We start from the raw sequence: 19663 nt of genomic DNA, 5'->3' as shown, positions 1-19663 counted from the left end.
ATTTCAACTGCACGCATATATAACTGCAAGATCACTGCATTGCTAAATTAATGGTGCGGTTTGAGTGCAAATTTCATGTGGTTGTAATATAATCATAGGTTTAAGTTACATCTAGCTGCCCAAAGGCTTTAGATTGTACAGCATTATTAGGAAAGAAAAAGAAAGAGAAAACATACTTCCTAGTTTCAAGGTAATACTCATCTGGAGAAAGAATAACTGGCAGTAAACTGAACTTGGTCCTGGTCTAGAAGAGGCAAGGTGACTTTCAAAGGAACAAAACTGCAGGCAGGCCGTCTATGTTCAGTGTGGAAGCAGGGCAGAGGGACGTTCACCCTAATGATGTAAACTGTCATAATTTGATCTAAGTATCTTTCCATTACCTAGAGAGTGGCACATCCAGTGGCACCTGGAAGGTACCTTGGGGGCTTCAGGACTGCACATGGTGGAATGGAGAGTCTTTGGTAACCCAGAAGCAAGCAGCTGATGGAATAACCTCTGTCCCCAGGTGGTACAGAAGGTATTGGCAGCCACAGGAAGAAGCCTCCCTCTCAAGATCCCCTTCACCATCCCAGTTTGACCAACAGTCATCAACACCACCAAGGGTCTGTCCTCCTGTACACTGAAAAAATGTCCCACCACAGCTGAGGGCTCTATCACCTCTGCCAGTGTCCACACAGTTTCTGGAATAAGCCATGACAGCAGAAGAGAACAGAAACTACATCTGGTAGTCAAGGGACCTTGGCACTGTCACTTGTACACCAGGAGGCAGAGGCAGAGTCAGCAGTTGGATCTAGTAAGTGTAGATGAGATCATGACCATCGCATACATGTTCTGGAGGCTGATGGAGCCACAGCCAGCCGCTGGTAGAGGAGCAGGTAAAGCAATTACAGCTAAAAGCCAATGGCTGGGCTGCAAGTGTAGCTACCGCCTGGGGCTGGGGTTGTGTCACGGTGAGTGCTTCACCCCCTACTTCTGTTTACTTGCCAAGGGAGGTGAGAGTTTGAGATGACTGGTAGTGCTGCAAGCATCTTTTTATCACATCATCAAGGATAGTACCTTGATGTACCAAAAGCTTCTTGCACCTTAGCTTGCTGTGGTCACAGAGAAAGTGGCCAGTCTCCTCCCACTGACTGCTTCAGCTTGGTCTTTTTTAAACAAATAATTTATTAGAGAAAAAAATGGTGACCTTACTGACAGAGTTTCAAAATACAGGAAACTATTGTAAAAGAAAAGGGGAAGATAATACTTTTCAGTTTCCTCTCTGTCCAGGTCTCCTGTGCCTGTGAGGACTGCTTATTGGTAAGGGCTGTGTTAAGCCTGTCCAACAAAAATAATTGGAAGTCCTCTTTTTGTTTTTTCCCCAGAAGATCCAAAGCACCAGGATCTCTTCCCCCTCAGCTTTTTTGCCTCCTACAGCTGCCCCTACCTTCATGAAAATGGTCAAAAAATCACGGCAGGGCAATGAGGAGGGTGTGGAGAGTTAGTAATGCATGGTCATCCATAAACACATATACACAGAAATAATTCATTATATGCCTCCTATTAATAGCCTAAACAGATGTAGCTGTGATGGTGCTGGGGGGCTATGGATCCTTCACCCTGCCTGAATAAGGTGTACAGATTGTTACAGGACTCTCTGAAGCAAATCAAGGGTATTACTTAACAGGGAAGAGCCATCATGCAACACCAGAATGATAATTTCCACAAGTGTTCAGCAGGATAAGACCTGACCTGCAAAACTGAGCAGGGAGTGAGACTCATGAATAGTTTACAATCTACAACATATTTTCTCTGTAAACCTACCTATATCTGAGTCACAAGACCTTATTTTAAAACATGGCTGTTCCTATGCTCTTGCATGTTTATACAGTTTGGTTTGAAAAAGCCTCAACCAGCTTGTGGAACAGTTGGTGAGACAATACAAATCCCAGCCCAGGCCACCCTACTGCCTCAAGAAGTGATCTGTCCTGGAATGTTAACACAGAAGTGCTAATCCCATAGCCACTCTCCAGGAGCACTGGAAGCTCCTCCAGTGATTTCAGGCAATCAGATAATGTCAGATAGAGCTGTACCTTATGAAGCAATTTCACTTCCTGTTAGTTTGACAGTTTCAAGTGCTTCCACACCCAGAGGACACCCTCTGAAGAACTGCTTGCCAGTATTATCTCCACCTGATTTCTTTTAGAAACTTAAAAACAATACTGAAAGCATTGAAGAATTATGAAAATCGCATTTTTCTTTGCTGCATTGTTCTTACTGGATCTCTTTGCTTGCTGTCATGCTTATCTACAATATCCCTTGCCTGACATAGAAGATGCAAAGTTCATTGAAGACTGTGTGAGAGCTCACAACACGTTTCGATCCAAAGTGAATCCACCAGCCAGCAACATGTTTCGCATGGTAAGGCTGTGTTCCTGATCTGTTTGAAAATCAATAGAGATTGTGCTGCTGATTTAGCCCATTTTATTCTTCATTTGTTTTGTGCTCTTCTTTCCGTGTTTGTCAATGGCTTACCTATTATATATGTTAGCACTTCATAAGAAATATAAAAGACATTTATTTTCACAGTATTGTTAAGTTTTAATAATTTAAAGGATACCCCCTTTGTAGGGATGGATTGCTACTTTAAGCTTCAGAAGAAAAGACAGAACAAAGGGCTGTCTTGCAAAAAAAAATGGTATTCAGTTCTCAGCATTTCATTTGCTTCTTTCTAAGAGAGATAGTAATCTGTTTTATGTTAGTCCAGGTTTCATATAGGGAAGCTGGTATTAAAGAGCTCATGAATAGGCAACCGGTGCAAAAGGTTTTGTTGCAAATTTAGCATCTCCTTTTGTTTCTTCCAATCTAGAATATGTTGAAGAAAGGGATTTGCCAGGACATCCGTCTTGATACCTGCTTGTATCAATTTGCTGTAGCAGCATTTGGAGAGAAGGGATATTAATATCTGGGCTGGAAGACAGAGCTTCCTATAAATACAGTGAATAGTAGAACAGACTATGGATAAGTCTAAAGCTTGTTTGGTGGAATATATAAGAAAGAAGGTAGATAGGAGGCTGAAAGAGGTAGCCCCAGTCAGCTCATGTCATTCCTCTGAGCTCTGCAGCAGCATAGCTGCAAAGGAAGTTAAATGCATAACCGCATACACAGTATGAATCATTTCTATGAAAGGAAGTTCATAGTAAAGGGGTAGCTTGGACTACTCATTATTTTAATGCTACTGCACAAGAACAAACTCAGCTGCTCAGACCAAAGATCCAGCAAGCCTGGAATAACAGCAAGACGAATATATAGAAACCTATTGAATCAAAGGTATCACATTGTGTTTAAAAGCTCTTGATGGATTTTTCTTGTATGATTTTTTTTCTTCAGCCTTGAGCTCATGCAAGCTTTTATCATCCTAGCATCATGTAGCAAAGAGCTGCACAACCTAACCACAAGTTATGTGAAGATATCTCCTTCCATTTGATTTGACCTGTTGATTCTCAGTTTCATTTGATAGGTCTTTGTATTGGAAGGAGCAACTAATTAACTGCTTATTTGCCTACTTCACACAAGCTGTCCATCTGTCTCTGATCAAAGCTGCAGAGCACTCTTTGTTGCTTTATGAAAGCCCTACATACTTGAGGATGATCATCACCCTCCATGTTCTCTCTGTCCTTTCCAGTTCTAGTGTCCATTTCTTAATGCACACAGCATTTAACAGGACTTCTCGCAGTGGTGTAATTATATATCTGGTTTTATTTTCCATCCCTTCTCAAGGAATGTCTAACATTTCATTTGCTTTTTAGACTACTCCTTAATATTGATTTACAAGTGGTAGTAACCATCTCCAATCTTGCCATTATGAACACGAAGTCAAAATTGTGCTCTTTTTTTTTCCTGACACATCCCTTAACTTACTTTTTATGTACTGAATTTTACATTTTTACCTGCTATTTTATTGCCCGGTCAGTCGGTGGCATGAAGTCTTTCTGCAAGTCTCCCAGACTGGTCTCTCAAATTCTCACTGTGCCACTCAGGACGGAAATGATTCCTCCTCAACCCAGCAGAGATGAGTGAGCCTTTTATTTGCTTTGGCCACACTTCTCAATGAAAAGCAAAGAGGCACAAGGGGGCTGGGGAGGAGAGTGAGTCTTCTCTCCGTCCTGGCCAGCAGAATTCATATCTGGTTTAGTGTTAAAGGCAAAGGGCTAATCCTTGGACACAAAGCCCTTCAAGCCCCTCTACAGCTGGGAGTTTCACCCAGTTACCTACTCTCAGGTGCAGCAGCTTACAGACTGCAGTCCAGCCCATATACCACAGGTGAGTGGATAGATCCTACGTGTCCTGCAGTATCTAAGGAAGAAAGAAGAAAAAAAATTGCTATGGGAGTAGGAATGTCAAGGCAGAGAAAGAAAGTGAATGTAGGGATGGGAAGCAGAAAAGCGGAAAAGAATCCTTACACGTTTCTGTTTAAAAATGTTTGAATTCAGCTAAGTCACTGCTTTGCATGTTATATTATGGGTTTTTTTCCTTTTCTACAGTCCTGGGACACTGCTTTAGCTAAGACTGCCAAAGCATGGGCAAAGAAGTAAAAGTTTAAGCACAACGTTTACCTTAAAATGCCTGGGAGGGTGCACCCCACCTTTACCCCTGTTGGAGAAAACATCTGGACTGGCACAGCCACCATCTTCTCTGTGGATGCAGCTCTCAGTGACTGGTTTAACGAAGTCAACAGCTATGATTTTGACAGCAACAGGTGCACTGGCATGTGCGGTCACTACACCCAGGTGAGTCTTACGTGCCCAATGGTTTATATCTCATGGTTACACCGCTAATCCAAATACAGGCATGGAACAGACTGTTTGAACAGGAATTACAGCAGGATTTTACAACCCCTGGTTTATTGCTGAATGAGATTGGAAATAAATATTCCAAGTCCCAGGGATGTCCAAGTCCTATTTCCTGTATGGTGAAAGGGATTATCCCATGACAATTTCATGTTTCCAGGGGAACCAGATAATAAATGGAAAAGCTTTTATCATTCAGTCGTTTGTCTCAGCTGCTGTTTGGGTTGTTGATGTTGCCCCTGTGTTGGCTGTTTTGAGCTACCACAAGGTCCTCCCCTTCTCCTTCCTCCCTTAATGCTGCTGTATTTTCAGTCTTTGAATGGGTGCATTACATTTCTCTTTGCTTTTCAGGTTGTTTGGGCAGAGAGTTACAAAGTTGGCTGTGCAGTTCACTTCTGCAATGCAGTTGAAAATTTTCCAGGGCTTTTCAGAGCAGCACATTTTGTTTGTGACTATGGGCCAGCGTAAGTTACTTGTAACATTATCATTATTGCTATTGTTATTGTTAGTATTATTAAATATCCTAGAATTGGCCTGGTATCAGATGGAACAATGATGGGAGCAGCTGTAACAAACTTGAGAAGAAGCTACGTTCTTATGTCCCCAGTTCAAGGGAAGCTTCCCCCAGCCATTGAGAGCAGGAGCTGCTGGACATAGCATCAGCTGCAGAAAATCCCTTTCTAAAAAGGCAGGAGAGCAGAACATAGCTGAGAGCACTCACCATAGCCAAGATGGTGGAATAAAATCAGTTCAGCCTCTGCAGGAAAAGGTGCAGGCTTTCCGCTTCAGCAAGATTGCATCTTCCTATGGCCCCACTCAAGCTTCAGACAAGACATTTCAGTCAAAGAAATCAGTGTCAGTCTTCTAGTTTATCTCATACCCTGCAATTTCTGGGCTTACCTTTTATGTATTTGCTTTTAAAACACAGCCGGGAAAGGAGGGACTGGAGGCAGACTCTTGTGTGCTTACAGTGAATAATACGGTATTTCCTGAGAAGTCTCACTGATTTCAAGAGGCACCAGGGAGCTGCTCCCCATGCCAGTGAGAGCTTTATTTTGATCTAAAAGAATTTCAAACAATTGCAATGATCAGGTTTTGCATAAAGGGATTTCCTCCCCCCATAATAGCTGTTCATGAAAAATTATTCTAACAGTCTGATGAAACCATGTATTTAAATTGCTTTTCAAATGGCTGAGCTAGCAAAATACTGTTTTTCTGCTTTGCAGGGGGAATTACCCAAGAAAACCATATAAGGTAGGGCAACCATGCAGTGGATGCAGCAGTGATAAGTGCATAGACAAGCTCTGTGGTAAGACCAAAGTGTTGAACTAAGAAAGTTGAATAGAAATAAAAGTGGCATAATTGTGAGTGGAAATATGACGATGAGATGATTTGTAGTAAGTACATAGTGGGTCTGTAGTGCAGCACAGAACAGCTGTACCATAACCCTGGTAAGAATAGTATAAGAAGGAATTAATTGAAATGCTTTTCTGTTGAAGGCTCTTAGAGGTAGAAACCAGAGTTTCTGATGAAAGGAAGTATCAGGTAGACCGCTGTCTGCCTTTTATCTGATCAGGAAGTCAAAGCTAAAACTCTAGCCCCAACAAATATTCCCCTTCTGTTTCTTCTTTCCTAGCAGAAATTGTATATTTAACTTCTGCTTTCTTGCTTGTTTAGTTTGTCCTGTCACGTTTTCCAGGCGATTATAGCTCTGAATCAATGACAACACCATACTGAAAAGCACGCTTATTTCTAACTTCTGCAATTTTCTGAACTACAGCAGTGAGAGCTTGCTTTCCACAGCAATTTGCAGCTTTATGTCCACATATGACCTTTATATACACCTAGTCCCAGATTAGTCAGAAATAGTGTTTTAAATAAACAGAGATTAAAGGACGTGCAACAATGTCTTAAATCAAATATGAATTCTATACAGAGGTTTAATGAGGATGGTCTCTATAATCCAGGCTCCAAATAGCTTCAGCTGTAGAAATAATTGAGCATTTGATACTCATATTTCCTTCTGTGATATCCTGGCTGACTCATCTTGAGGTCTCAGACTGATGCATCACAGGAAAACTAGGAACATCTCAAAGACTAGGGGGAGGGTGAGGAGGAAGAGAGCCTTTAAAAATGAAGTGGTAGATCCTACAACCCATTTTACCATGTTCTTCTATAAGGCAAATCAGCAATTCCGATAGGATGCACATAGGCAATCCTGCAAATGCATCAAAGCTCTTAGTAAAGGTGTACTTTTGCGAAAAAACCTAGTAGTTATATTTGTCTGTAACCATTTGAATTTGGTTTATCAATTTTACATAAATTCCATGGTTTGTTTTTATTTGCTATTCCCTCCTTCCCATGAGACAAATTCTTCCTGACACAACTGCCTCTTTCCTGCATCTCTTGTAATTTAATAAAAAATAAGAGCCCCATGCCAGCCGGGAGCCTGCTCTTCTTGGCATGCTTCCTCCTCACGGGATGTTTTAGGCACTAACTGGCATCATCACTGCAGCGAGCCAGGCACTAGCAATGGCTTACTCTTTACATTAAGAGCCACCACCTAACAATACTCACATTCATTTCCTCTTCTGGTCTCTTTTCAGCAAATACAGAACGTGAGAAGCTGATAAGTACGTATCAAGTTGTTCTTAATTGCTTTCCTGTAAGTATGGCTAGGTTTGATGAGTCTTACTTAATGCCTATTTCTTCACTGTTTTAGATTATGCCCACTGGCATCCGTACTGGGATACACAGCCCCAGCCACCACGGCCCCGGCCCCGGCCCCCCAGGCCTCCAGCACCACCCCACATCCCACCTGCTGAGCAGCCGCATCCCTCTTGTGACCAATACTGTCTTAGTGTTTCAATTTTAAGACCACTGTTTTTGATACTGAGTACTGGTGCTGTTCTTTTAGTACAAAAGTGGTTTCCACATACTTTTTTAATGAGTAATGATCAATTAAGGAACTAATAGTGATCTTACTTCTATATTACTGTCAGAGAATGGCATACGTATAAGAAAACATTTGGTCATCTCTCCATTATCCTAGTGATGTATATCCACCATAGGAAAGGCTTCTTCTCCACTCAAGGCAGAGTTAGAATAATTTATTGGCAGTAGCTGCACACACTTCTATGTCTGTGCAAGCCACTTAGATCTGGTTCAGGAGTAGATTGATAGAGGGACCACATAGACTATATATTACTATACATGCTAACAAGCCTCCTGGAAACCTGGGGCATCACAAAGATATGTCTGAAGTGACACACTATCAAAAAGAAGCACTAACTCATCTCCATTAACATTAAATTATCCCAGACATTGTTTCCCCCAGATACTGGAGATCTAACTATATGTATTACTTATGAACAGAAGGAGTAAAGCTTGTCTTTTACTGTATTTAGCCTATGTGTATGTATCAGTCTCCATTAAAGTTACTCTGTTGTCAGGTATATTATTCTGTTCTGCTCCTCCCAGAGTTAAGCTCTGTCCTCCATAGCTACAATACTAGGGGAAGTTAATAGAGCAAGGACTAAGACGGGGTGTTAATGGGGAGGGCTTAATTTTAGGATGTGAGATGGTGACAAAATCTGAAATACAAAATCTGGATGACAGCCATTCTGAGCTTGCAGACAGGGAAGGTGGGGGAGCAGGGAGGAAAAACAGCAGGGGAAGATGAAATAAGCCCAGGACAGCCTCTGGTTCAGAAATGGGAGATCTCAGCCTCATTAAAAAAGCCCAAACTGTTGAGTGATAGATTCATTTTGGGTTTAGAGACATTTAACCCTCAACCCCTATTATTCCTATATACGTTTGCTAGTAAGGGAAGCAAACCTGTTTTTCAAGCTAAGAGATGCTGGCTGGTATTAGCAATGCATAACTCTGCTATCAATATTTAAAGCTGTTTCTCCTCCTTTATCATAGTCCTAACGCTTTAAGAACGCAGCAGCTCTGAAGGAGCATGGTGTCCCACAGAATAAAAATGAGCTCCAGATGTTTGGGCTTTTGTCATATGCTGCAAAATGCCACCATGTAAGAAGATACATATTTAATTTCACAACTGTCAGTTCCTGTTTGCTGCCATCTTTTATATGTACCAACAGCAAATTGGCTGGGGTTGGGCAAGTGTTTGGGAGGGGGCACAGCTGGGATGGCTGACCCGAATTGACTGAAGGGGTATTCTATGCCATATAACACGGTGTTCAGAAACAAGCAAACAAATGAAACAACAACCACACACGCACACAACAAAACCTGCCATAGAGGAAGAAAAAAGGGGGGGGGGGTGCTGGCTTCCAGGGTGTCCACTGCTCAGAGTCTGGGCATCAGTCTGCCCTTGGGGGGTATGAGTGATTGCCTGTACATCACCTGGGGGGGGGGTGGGGGGTGTTATTTGCTTGTTTCCCGCCTCCTCTTTCCACACACATTAAGCTGTCTTTATCGTGACCCATGAATTTTCTCACTTTTCTTCCTCTTTTCTACCCCCATCCTGCTGGGAAGAGGGGAGTGAGTGAGTGGCTGTGTGGGCGCTTGGCTGCCGGCAGGGGTCAACCCACCACATTATTCTGCTCTAAAAAGGGATCTGTAGGGGAGATGTGATCAAAGCATTTCTCATCCGTGATTCCCTCAGAGAGTCTTTTCGTCTGTAAGCAGTCTCCCCTTGAACAGCTGGCAGTGTGTGACACACAGGACCTGCGCTGAATGTGGCCTTGCCACCAGCCCCAGCACCCACAGGAATGCATGTGCAGAAGTGATAGCTGAGACCTGCACCCAGGTGTCCAAAGGTGTGCCTTAGATGAACCTGGAGTGAGAAGAACTACAGCCTCATTCCCACAGAGATGTACAGGTTGGGACTGTGGGAAGGGGCCTGAGCTTGATGGACAGGTGATAGTTAAGGGCAGTGTGAAGAAGAGGAAGGTGGTGGTGGTGGGTCTGAGCAGGGACTGTTGGGCACCTGAGGCAACACGCATGAGACATCGGCTCTAACTCCTGGCTGTGAAACCCAGTGTGGGTACTGGGCACCCAGCACGAGACAGCACCAACTTTCACAGCAGCCAGCTCGGCTGGGGACCTGGGTTACAGGAAATTAATTACGAATTGCTGAAGCTTGATAGCACATAGCACAAGGATGTGATCACAGGACAAACCCATCAGTAAGTGCAGCATATTTAAATTGTGGTTCTCAGCCAAACAGACCCCTCCAGTAACTCCATGTACAGTGGAGTGACTATTGTCTGTACAGTGGAGTGACTATTCATACTGTAGAAAAAGTTCAGTTATTTCTCATGGCATTTTGGGTAAGAGTAACAGCCGTAACAGCAATGCTATTTTAATGAAAACCAGAAAATTTATCCAAAACTTTCCAAAATCCATACTGATTGCTACGGATGGGATGGTGGGAGCCAATGAAACAAAAACAAAGAAGCCCAAAAGACAGGACAGAAGCTTACCCATCACAGCTGAAGAAAGAAGAAAAAAGAGACAAAGCTGCTACAGCTCTGATGTGAACTTGTAGCTTAATTTCCTCATTCTTGCAGCAGCGCTGGTGAAATGTGACTCATTTGCTGCAACAAAGCCATATTCAATTACCATGACTAAGATAAGTCCAGCCCACAAGCCATCCAAGCAAAATGCTGCTGTGGGGCTAAAACCACCTCTGACGCATTCTGCTCTTAAAGCTGGGCAGACCAGAGGCTGAGAATCATGATGAGCAGATTTTCTGCTTGTGTGCTGGCTTTACTGCACTTCTGTCGTTCTTCTGACTCATACAGACCACAGACATTGCCTGATGTTGGAGATGCAGAGTTTATTAAGGAATGTGTGCAAACCCATAACAAATTCCGGTCCGGAGTGAATCCATCGGCCAGCAACATGCTGTACATGGTAAGGAGATCTTCATGACTTATATGCAAGTGTGTAGCATTCTGATTGTGCTTACAGTTCTCAAAGCAACCTCCTGGGATCATAGAGCTCATAGATCATAGAACCATAGATCATAGAGCATAAAAAGAAGAGCTACTGCTTTTTAAAGCAGAGAAAAAGGCTCTGATTATCAGGTGGCTTTATGCACTTGGGTATGTGTATAATTTTGCCTGGATTCATTTCCTCATTTGAAACCCAAGATTTCAACCCTCAGTGTTTTGTGCTGTGAAAAGCCTTGACAGCCCATGGTGTAATTTATGTGCAGACTTAAGCACAACCTTTCATACTTGAGTCAGCATGGGCACAGACTGTTGCCAAAAAGTCTCTTGGAGAGCTTTCTTTAAGCTTTCTTTGCAAGGCTGTCACGGGCTGAGCCAACAGAGCAGCTCTTCCTAGGTACTGGGGCCACAGGAGAAGCCAAAAAGCAACATACATCAGGAGCAAGTGCTGGAGGCATCAGGTCCCACATTGCTCTACACCCCTGCCTTCTCCCTGGCCACATCAGGAGGCAAGATCTGCAGCCACCATGCAAAAAAAAAGCCTACTGTAATTCAAAATACACCCAAAAGTGGCCACCTCTAATGTCAGATGGCTCGTGACACTTGTCTTCCTGCTGGGTGGCACATGGAAAACCCAGCGAGCAGGAAGCTGTGTGCATAAAGCTGGGCTTATGGCTGAGAAGCCCAGCTCTGATTTGTGAGATGTTAAATTCCAATAGCTTGGGAGCTGCCTCTTGCAACATCCATCACCTTTTGTGCTTTGACTGGGTAATACCTGAGATTTCTGTTTCTCCTTGGGATAATCACAGATCTCTCATAAGAACCATAGCAATTATCCCTGCCCATGGCAGGGGAGTTGGAAGTAGATGATCTTCAAGGTTGCTTCTAACCCAAACCTTTCTATGGTTCTATGATTCTGTGGCTGTCTTAATTCTGATCTCTTTCATTCTGCTCCTTTTCCTTGCTATCTCGCATGGTCACCACCAGAAGAGGACATAACCACATCTGTAATTAGCAACACCCCAACGGAAGTTAAAGGTCATTTACCATTTCTGATTGTCAAACACTAACAAAGAAGTGCCCATTAGGGAGGGGTAAGTGAGCAGTGAGCAAGCTCTAGTTACAAGCCTGAGAGGAAACAATTCAGTTTCTTTTCTAAATGTATCTTTTACTTCAGCTTTCTTCTGCTGGGCATCCTGAACTTCCAGTACATATAGCTCCACACTCAGTTTTCTGGATTGCTTTACTAGCCCTGTACTAACAAAATCTTGCTAGGATGTAAGGATGTACTTAAAAAGCAATAGTCATATTTTTAAATTATGCCTAATTTTTCCTTTTGAAAAATTAAAGAACTGAAATCTTAAAAAAATAACAAGAAAAAAGCTTCAACATATGAAGATTATTACAAGTAAAATAAGAAATCATGGTAAGTTTCTTTTAAACTGCAAACCCCCCTAATCTTAAGTATGACCTCTCCGTGGAAGAATTTAACGTGGAGAAAGCAGTATAATACATGATAAAATCTGTTATGAAAGTAAAAGCATTGGAATTGAAAACAGCAGATTTCTCCATTTTTGAGTGGCCTTTAGCACATCGAAAATGAAATGAAGACGTCTCTATTTCACAGGGAACTTCTGTTTGCTGCCGATAGCTGTCCACCTAGATATATAAAAATGAAGCCTTTCCATGCGAACTCAGAGGATTTCCATCTTTTGGAAAAACAGTTTTTGAAAGAAAATACAGGTCAGAAACTCCTTTAACTGCAAGTAACAAAGCCCAACCATCTGTATTCATAATACATTTATTATGAGAATGCTGATCTGACTTTTTTTACCGGACCAATGTGACCCCTTTCCCATTCACCCAAATCATTGCTTAGGTCTGTTCCAACGCTCATCAAAATCAGCAGAAAGAGTCTCACCAGTTTCATTAGGGCTTCACTACAGTCTGCTTTGGGAGATGCCTCACATCACTTTTCACACATTCAATTTTCCCTGCCTAATTCAAAAGGGAACTCACCTGAGTTATACAACCAAAACTGAGAAATAATTCATTAGGAGAAAAACCTGTAATTACTATTTTCTTAAATAGCAATGATATCTGTATGCAAACGTCCCTGTCGTCTGCATCAGTTTAGTCTTATCTTTTTGCACAAATGAAGTTTCATAAGCAAATAGTTAAAGATCACCCTGAAGTATCAGTTTCTGCACACTGCTTTTTCAACTCTCAGCCACTTTAAGCATTCACTCAGAAAAGTACATTTAAACTTACTAACTTACCTTTAAAATTATTATTAACTAATAATAACTAACTTTTCCTTAGTCATTGTTACTGATCCATTCAAAGCAATTTCTCTGGTCATTCTATTGTTTCCAGAAGCAAGGGAGATATTTTGATCCATATAGAAAAGGAGAAATAAAAAAGGTGTCTTTTAAAAACAAAGTCCAATCTAAAATAGTTCAGCAGTGCTGAACAACTTCATTTACACTACACAAATTCCAGCAAGAGCTACAGACATGCACTTGTGGTACTGCATTTTCCAGGAGACACAATTCTGTATTTGCTCAATCAAGTTGTGTGTACAAGAAAACACAGCAAAACCAGACACCACCTCCAATGCAAACAAAAGACATTTATATAACTCAATTGCTTAAATGAGCGCTTTCTGTAGGATTGAATAGCAAGTGAGTTAGTCATTCCACAAATATGAATTCATCAGTAACATTTGAAGCCACTGAACACAAAGATGCAAACCAGGTGATTGAGTTTAAACTGTCTCAAAAATCCACGTGTGCTTGTGAACTGACCTGAAAGCAGTAGCCTTAATGCATGAGACTGTATGAGACTCCAGTCTCATTGGTGGTAAGCATACACCCCAATCTCCAGATTTCCTGTAAATTCACTGTTCAAATTACAATAACATTCCCTCATGGTCAGCACAGCCTGGAAATGCACATTGCACCCCAAACACTGTATTTGACTGACGTACAGTTCTTGGCATCCACCAAACCAGTCAGCCAAGATCACCCACCACCCCAAAAACTTCTGCAAGTTTAATGAGTAAGTTCAAATCAGAAATTAACTACAAAACAATTTGCCATGTAGCTCTGGAAGTCTCAGCAGAGACAAAAAACCAAATAAACCCAAAGCATGCACGCTTCTGAGAGCCAGCTTCTCCTGAAAGTTGCTCTGAATTGCCATACTGCTAAGGTACCAAAGTGGTTTTCAGTTGTCTTTATTTTGCAGAGTTGGGATCCAGATTTGGCAAAGACCGCAAAAGCTTGGGCAAAGAAGTGCGTGTTTGAACATAACACGTACCTGAAAGAGCCAGGGCAGGCTCACCCCAAATTTAGCCCCGTTGGAGAAAACCTCTGGACTGGCTCACTTTCTATTTTTACTGTGCAAGGAGCCATCACCTCTTGGTACAACGAGGTCAGTGCCTACACTTATGCCACCAATGGATGCAGAGGAGTGTGTGGCCACTATACACAGGTAGGCATTGCATTTGTCTATCTAAACCAGGAACCAGTGTTGCCATTTTGACAAAGAAAGTCTCAATTTCTGTTGAAGAGGCAATGAACTGTTTTCCATGTGCTGTAGTCTTGTGTTAAATCTGATATTCTCGCAAGATGCTCTCATGTCCCCATTTTAGGGAGGAAAAGAGTCACTGTCACTGTATTATTATTATTTTCAATATGACAGTTGCATTTTGTTTCCAGGAAGAAAACAGGTCAGCCATCAAGCAGTCAGATTCAGCCAAGCAGTGGCCAAACAACAGGCAATAGCAATGGCTGTGGGCTGCAATGCATGGGGAGACAAGGTCCCAGCTCTGGCAGGCAGCCTTTACATGCCAAGGGCTGGGGAAATACCAGCATGTAAAGAGCTCTGCAAGCATTTCATGCACATTTTTCCCAACCATGATTCCCAAAGAAAGAGGACAAGTGAGGGAGAGGAGTGCCACTGCCGTGCAACCCTGCAATCGCTAACCATGGCCATGGGAAAGCAGGACAGCTTGCAACAGTGGCTCTAGGGATTAGATTTTGACCTGAGGCTATTTAGTACTTTCTGCAGAGACACACATACACATTTAGCACTTGAAGAGATGAGCTGAAGCCAGTGGGGTGGCTGAACACGTGCAGGTACTTGTATGCAGAGAAAGTATGTGGATGCAGGAGGTGTGAGAGGTGACAGTGTGTTGCTTTTAACCTTGGTCACAAGGACAAGGCAAGATTGAGCATCTGGAAACTCCTGTGAAATGCACCTTACCTGGCACTAAGGCACAGGGCTGTTTACAATGTTGTCTGTAGAGGACCAACCCAGGCGGTTGCATAGGTGAGAATGAGAAAGTAAGGTTATTCTCAGTTGGAGTCAGCGGTACAGTGACTGTAGCTAGAAACTGTGTGTCTGCCAGCTTTGGGAGACATCCTTGGGTCCGCACCTCCAGGGAACCCCTGATTCCTCTCCCTCCTTCCCAGCTGTGGCAAAGAGAAGTTTCTCTCGGGTACAATTACTGCAGTTACCATAAACACTTGCCCAGCATATGCCTCAGCTGGTAGTGACTTGGGATGGGGAGGGTCGGTCATGGTCCTTGGGGATGCAGCCTCTGCTCTGCCACTGCACTGAGAACACCCTCAGGAGCCTGAGGATTGTTCCTTTTTCCCAGATCTGGCACCAAAAAGGCACAAACAGAAAGGCCAGGCCTCTCCTTTGAGTCAGCGGAGATGTGAGTGTGTGTCTTCATCTCTTGTGCTGCCATAGTCAGTCACTGCTGCTGTTGTATCACCCTCAGGTACTGCTGTGCCCTCATCTCCCCTCTGCTTCCGTCATGGGGTTTTTGTCTCCAGGACTGCAATATTTGGTTGCCCTGTAATCTTTGAGTTGGGTATATAATCCAGATGCTGGATTGAACTGCACAGCTTCTGGTAGACAGAGGATAGCTAGATGATGCCTCTAGATTATCTTAGTCATTGCCGTGATGCTAAAAGGCAGGTCTGCAGCCCTGACATGCAGCTCCTCCTGCTCCTCCCATAACATCAATGTCTTCCACCAATTTGCCTGTATGTCTTCACTGAATTTAGTACAGAGGCAATCAGCTCTCTTTGGAGCTATAGCAGATCACACAGCCTTTCTGCACAGATTTGATCTGATCTCCCCCAGGAGGAAAGACAGAAAGCTAATGGACTACCTTGAAGCAAAGGAGATGAACTTCACCTTCTCCTTTAAAAGAAAGGAAAACTGCCTGTTACAGTTATTCTTCCTTTCAGACTCATTTTAACAATATCTAGTAAATAGGGCAAAACAATCAGGCATTTTTCAGAGCAAGCTATAATTTCGAGATCCATCACTGCTGCTTTTCCCCATGAAGCCTGCCCAAGGAGTGCTCCTCAGCTGATTCACTGTGACACAGAGGAAGGCAAGTCATTTCCATAAAGCTTCAGATGCTGAAGCAAAGCCTTTGTGAACAGTGTACCCATCTGTCTTTGCAGATTGTTTGGGCTACAAGCTACAAGGTTGGCTGTGCTGTCCACTTCTGTCCCAGGGTGGCGTACTCCTCCGTAACCAACGCAGCACACTTCATCTGCAACTACGGGCCAGCGTAAGGTTTTCATTACAAATACCATTTCACAGGGCTTGGGTCCTGGCCCTTCCCTCCCACAACATGCAACTTTATTAGACCAGTCCATCTACTTGTGTGTTTTGTGGTAGGAAATGGTCCCCAAAGTAGAGAAAGAGGTACACCTCTGTCCAACCAGCTTTTTCTTTGCTGGTTGAGGGCTATATATTGGAGCCAAAAAGCAGTGGCACTGGTAGAAAGGGTTAAACATAAGATGCTGACATGAAAATACTGAAGTGATCAGTTGAAAATGAATCTCTTGTTCTTGAGTGCCAAGATGGCCCCAGACAGATTGTACCAGCTAAGGTGCAAGCCTAAAGTCTGAAAACATTTCCATGTGTGCCTGTAGAATGAAGCCTCTGGGTCAATGGTTTGGATACATATTGAAGAGTGCAATGCTCACAGCTGCTATCTTAGCAGCTGAGGGCTGGGGCTTCTCAAGGCAAAATCTTACCCAGAGGTCCTTCATATGCGTAGTCAGCAGGCTACCCAGCTGGGATGGTAGCTGGTGCCGCTCATGCTGCTGGCAGAGGTGGGAAGCAGGGGGAGACGTGCATCTTTTGTAAAAAACTTACCAACAAATGGATGAAATCAATACCTATGAAAGATTCTCCAGCACCAGAGATTCCTCTGGAAGGTTGAATACGCACATGCACAGGTAACTAAACCTGCTTTTGTTCCCATAGCCAAAGTCAGCTCTGAGAGCCTGCAGTCTCTACACATAAATTACCCAGCTTTTAGTCTGTTTTAACCCCCAGGTTTGCGATACTGCTGTCTCCAGGTTCTGAAACGACATGGTGCCCCATTACACTTAACCTCTTCTGCTTCACTGAATGTCTTGTGCAGTCAGACAGGGACCATCCAAAAACCATCTCCATACCAACACAAGTGAAGCAAAACCCAGGTTGAAACTAATTAGTAGTAGGTGTTCACACTTTCCTCCCAAGGGCAGTCTGACAGCAGTGTTTCTTTCCTTTGTAGTGGGAATTACCCAGTGCGCCCATACAAGACAGGAGCAGCATGCAGTGACTGCAATGGCGAGCAGTGCACTAACCAGCTGTGTCGTAAGTAGGAGATAACCAGCCCTCATCCCCAAGCACACCTAGAAAGGGAAGAGCATGCAAAAAGAAAACTGGCGGGAGGCAGGCACAGTGCCCTCTTGATCCTAAAGATAGCCTGAAAAACTGCAGTCAGAAGCCAAGTGAGCAGTGATGCACAAAGAGAGGGGAGAAGGCTGGCAAGAGCCTGTTTTCTACACCAGGGAGTGACAGGATGGGGTATGCTATTTGGGTGCTGGAGGGTATGTTACAGGAGATAGAGTAGCTGCAGTTTAAGATGTTATTACTCCGCAAAAAATTACTGCCTGCAGAAATGGGAAGCACAGAAGGGGATACACATCCCCTCCTATGGGCTCCAGGTTATTATGTGGTGCATGAGCTGTGGCCTGTGCTGGTGCAAGTCCAGGCAAGCCTTGCCCCCGCTGTGTCACTGCAGGACGGGAGAACTGCCACGGCACTGGCAAAGCTGCTCGCTCCAGTGAACATCAGCCTGGCCATCTGCTTTCCTCTAAGCGCCAGCAGAGAGCCAGGCTGACATGCCCTTCATGGGGACACAGTGCTCAGCCTGAGTCCCTAGCAGCCCACCTGAATCTCCTCCACTTGGCTCTGCAATGGCTGGGTGGAGTCGGGAGGGGAGAAGACCTTCTGCAATACCCACAAGGACAAGGCACTGTGCTGTGGACATCTGATGGGGAGAGCCGAGGGTAGGTTTGGGTCACACATTTCCCAATAGCTGACCTCAGGTGAACTAACAGAGTGGGAAGGTGACGTTAAAACACCAGCACTGCAGGAATGAGGGGGAGTCCCTGACACACGGGGCTGTTGAATGTTAGCTGCAGGTTGAGGATCTTACATACGAGTCACTGGGCAAAAGGCAAAGTGATCCTGGGAAGCACGCCCTGGGGAGTGAGTCTTCCCTAGGCCAGCCAGTGGTGGGAGAAGTCAGCATAGTGTGATCAAGTGCTCCTCAGCAAAGGCTGGGAGCCATTGCAGGGCTCTCACGAAGTCACTGGGTTTTTGCTTCTTCCTGGAAATAAGCACAGCTCCCATAGCTGTTTTGTGAGGCCATCCCGATGTTCACATTTCATTCCCTGTTGTTTAGGCTCAGATTGCTTTTAATGTGTGCATTTGCTTACGTTCACTTCTTTTCTCTCTCCAGGAAATGCAGAGCGTGACAAAGTCATTAGTAAGTACCACCAGAATTACTGCTTCCAAGTGTTGTCCTCGGTACAGTTATACTTGAAAACAAGTAACTTGTTTTGTCCATAGGTGATTCCAAGTGGTATCCAGAGTGGGACCGATCTCCATGTGATGAGTACTGCATCATCGTTATTGCTTTAAGGCCGTTACTCCTTATACTGACAATTCTGGCCACCTGGCTCCTACCAAAATACTGGTCTCTAATACCTGCCAGTGAGTGACACAGGCAGAAGACCACAAGAGTACTTGGGTCAACTCATCCCTTCCATGCACATAAGTTACCAGCAGCACAAAGATTGGTAGAGACATTGTTTGCCTCCACAGGTGATTTAGAGGTACAGAAATACCACCTTTGCTGCAGGCAGCAGCTGGGAGAGCTGATAAGCAGCTTTCTCACTGCTCACAGCCAGTAACTGGTTTTAAATCCCTCATGTATTTAGTTGAGTGGTGTGAACAGGAACCGGTGGGTAGGGCAGCACACTGAGGCACAGTGTGCCCGACACACTCTCTTAAAGAGGGCTGGAGGGTGCCCAGCTCAGGAGCCTGGCCCCAGGCAGAGCACTCCCCTCTCTCATTCCTCTTGCCCTCTTTCCTTGGATGTTCCTCCAGCAAGATGCAGAGCAGCCTGGAGAGATTTTTATTCAAACTTCTTTTTAGAGACTTTTTGGGCCTTTGGGAGCTCTGTCGTTTGCATCCTGGCGCAGGCTATGTATTTCCCATTTGCCCTGCACTGGGGCCACTGGCACTTCTCTTTGCTTAGGATTTGGTTTTAAACACGTCATCCATGTCAAGATATGGTTTCACCTGTGTTTACACATGATTAGATATCACTGCAATCTTTCCTGTTTGTTTTCTTTTTTTTTTTTTTCTGATCATAGTTTTTGACTGCTGTTTCAAACAATAAACCATTATTTCCTGCTTCCCATGTATGGCAATTGTGTATTTGCAACATGAGCTAAAGCTTAACTGCTGGTGCATAAAATAAAACACATTCAGCTCTGACCTGCACAATGCTGAGAAACACAATGCTGGAAAAGA

The 19663-nt window shown here is 43.8% G+C and overlaps 2 protein-coding genes across 2 annotated transcripts; both read left to right on the top strand.

Moving 5' to 3' along the window:
• Positions 1–2220: 2220 nt before the first annotated feature.
• On the top strand, positions 2221–7802 carry LOC308217202 (glioma pathogenesis-related protein 1-like; the record flags this gene model as incomplete). The annotated part of the gene is given in 7 exon segments (XM_080610126.1): positions 2221–2400; positions 4524–4571; positions 4575–4769; positions 5181–5293; positions 6056–6138; positions 7436–7462; positions 7552–7802. Coding segments are annotated over 7 exon segments (897 nt in total).
• A 2733-nt stretch (positions 7803–10535) lies between these two features.
• GLIPR1 (GLI pathogenesis related 1) lies at positions 10536–18846 on the top strand (the record flags this gene model as incomplete). The annotated part of the gene is made up of 6 exons (XM_080627129.1): positions 10536–10715; positions 14000–14245; positions 16240–16349; positions 17349–17431; positions 18585–18611; positions 18695–18846. The coding sequence occupies 6 exons, from the start codon at positions 10536–10538 to the stop codon at positions 18844–18846; spliced, it is 798 nt and encodes a 265-aa protein (XP_080483255.1).
• Positions 18847–19663: the final 817 nt, after the last annotated feature.

This window comes from Psittacula echo (genome assembly GCF_963264785.1).
Source record: "Psittacula echo genome assembly, chromosome: 1".
Classification (NCBI taxonomy): domain Eukaryota; kingdom Metazoa; phylum Chordata; class Aves; order Psittaciformes; family Psittacidae; genus Psittacula; species Psittacula echo.
Note: the sequence above shows the minus strand (reverse complement) of the source record. Positions and strands in the feature narration are given on the sequence as shown.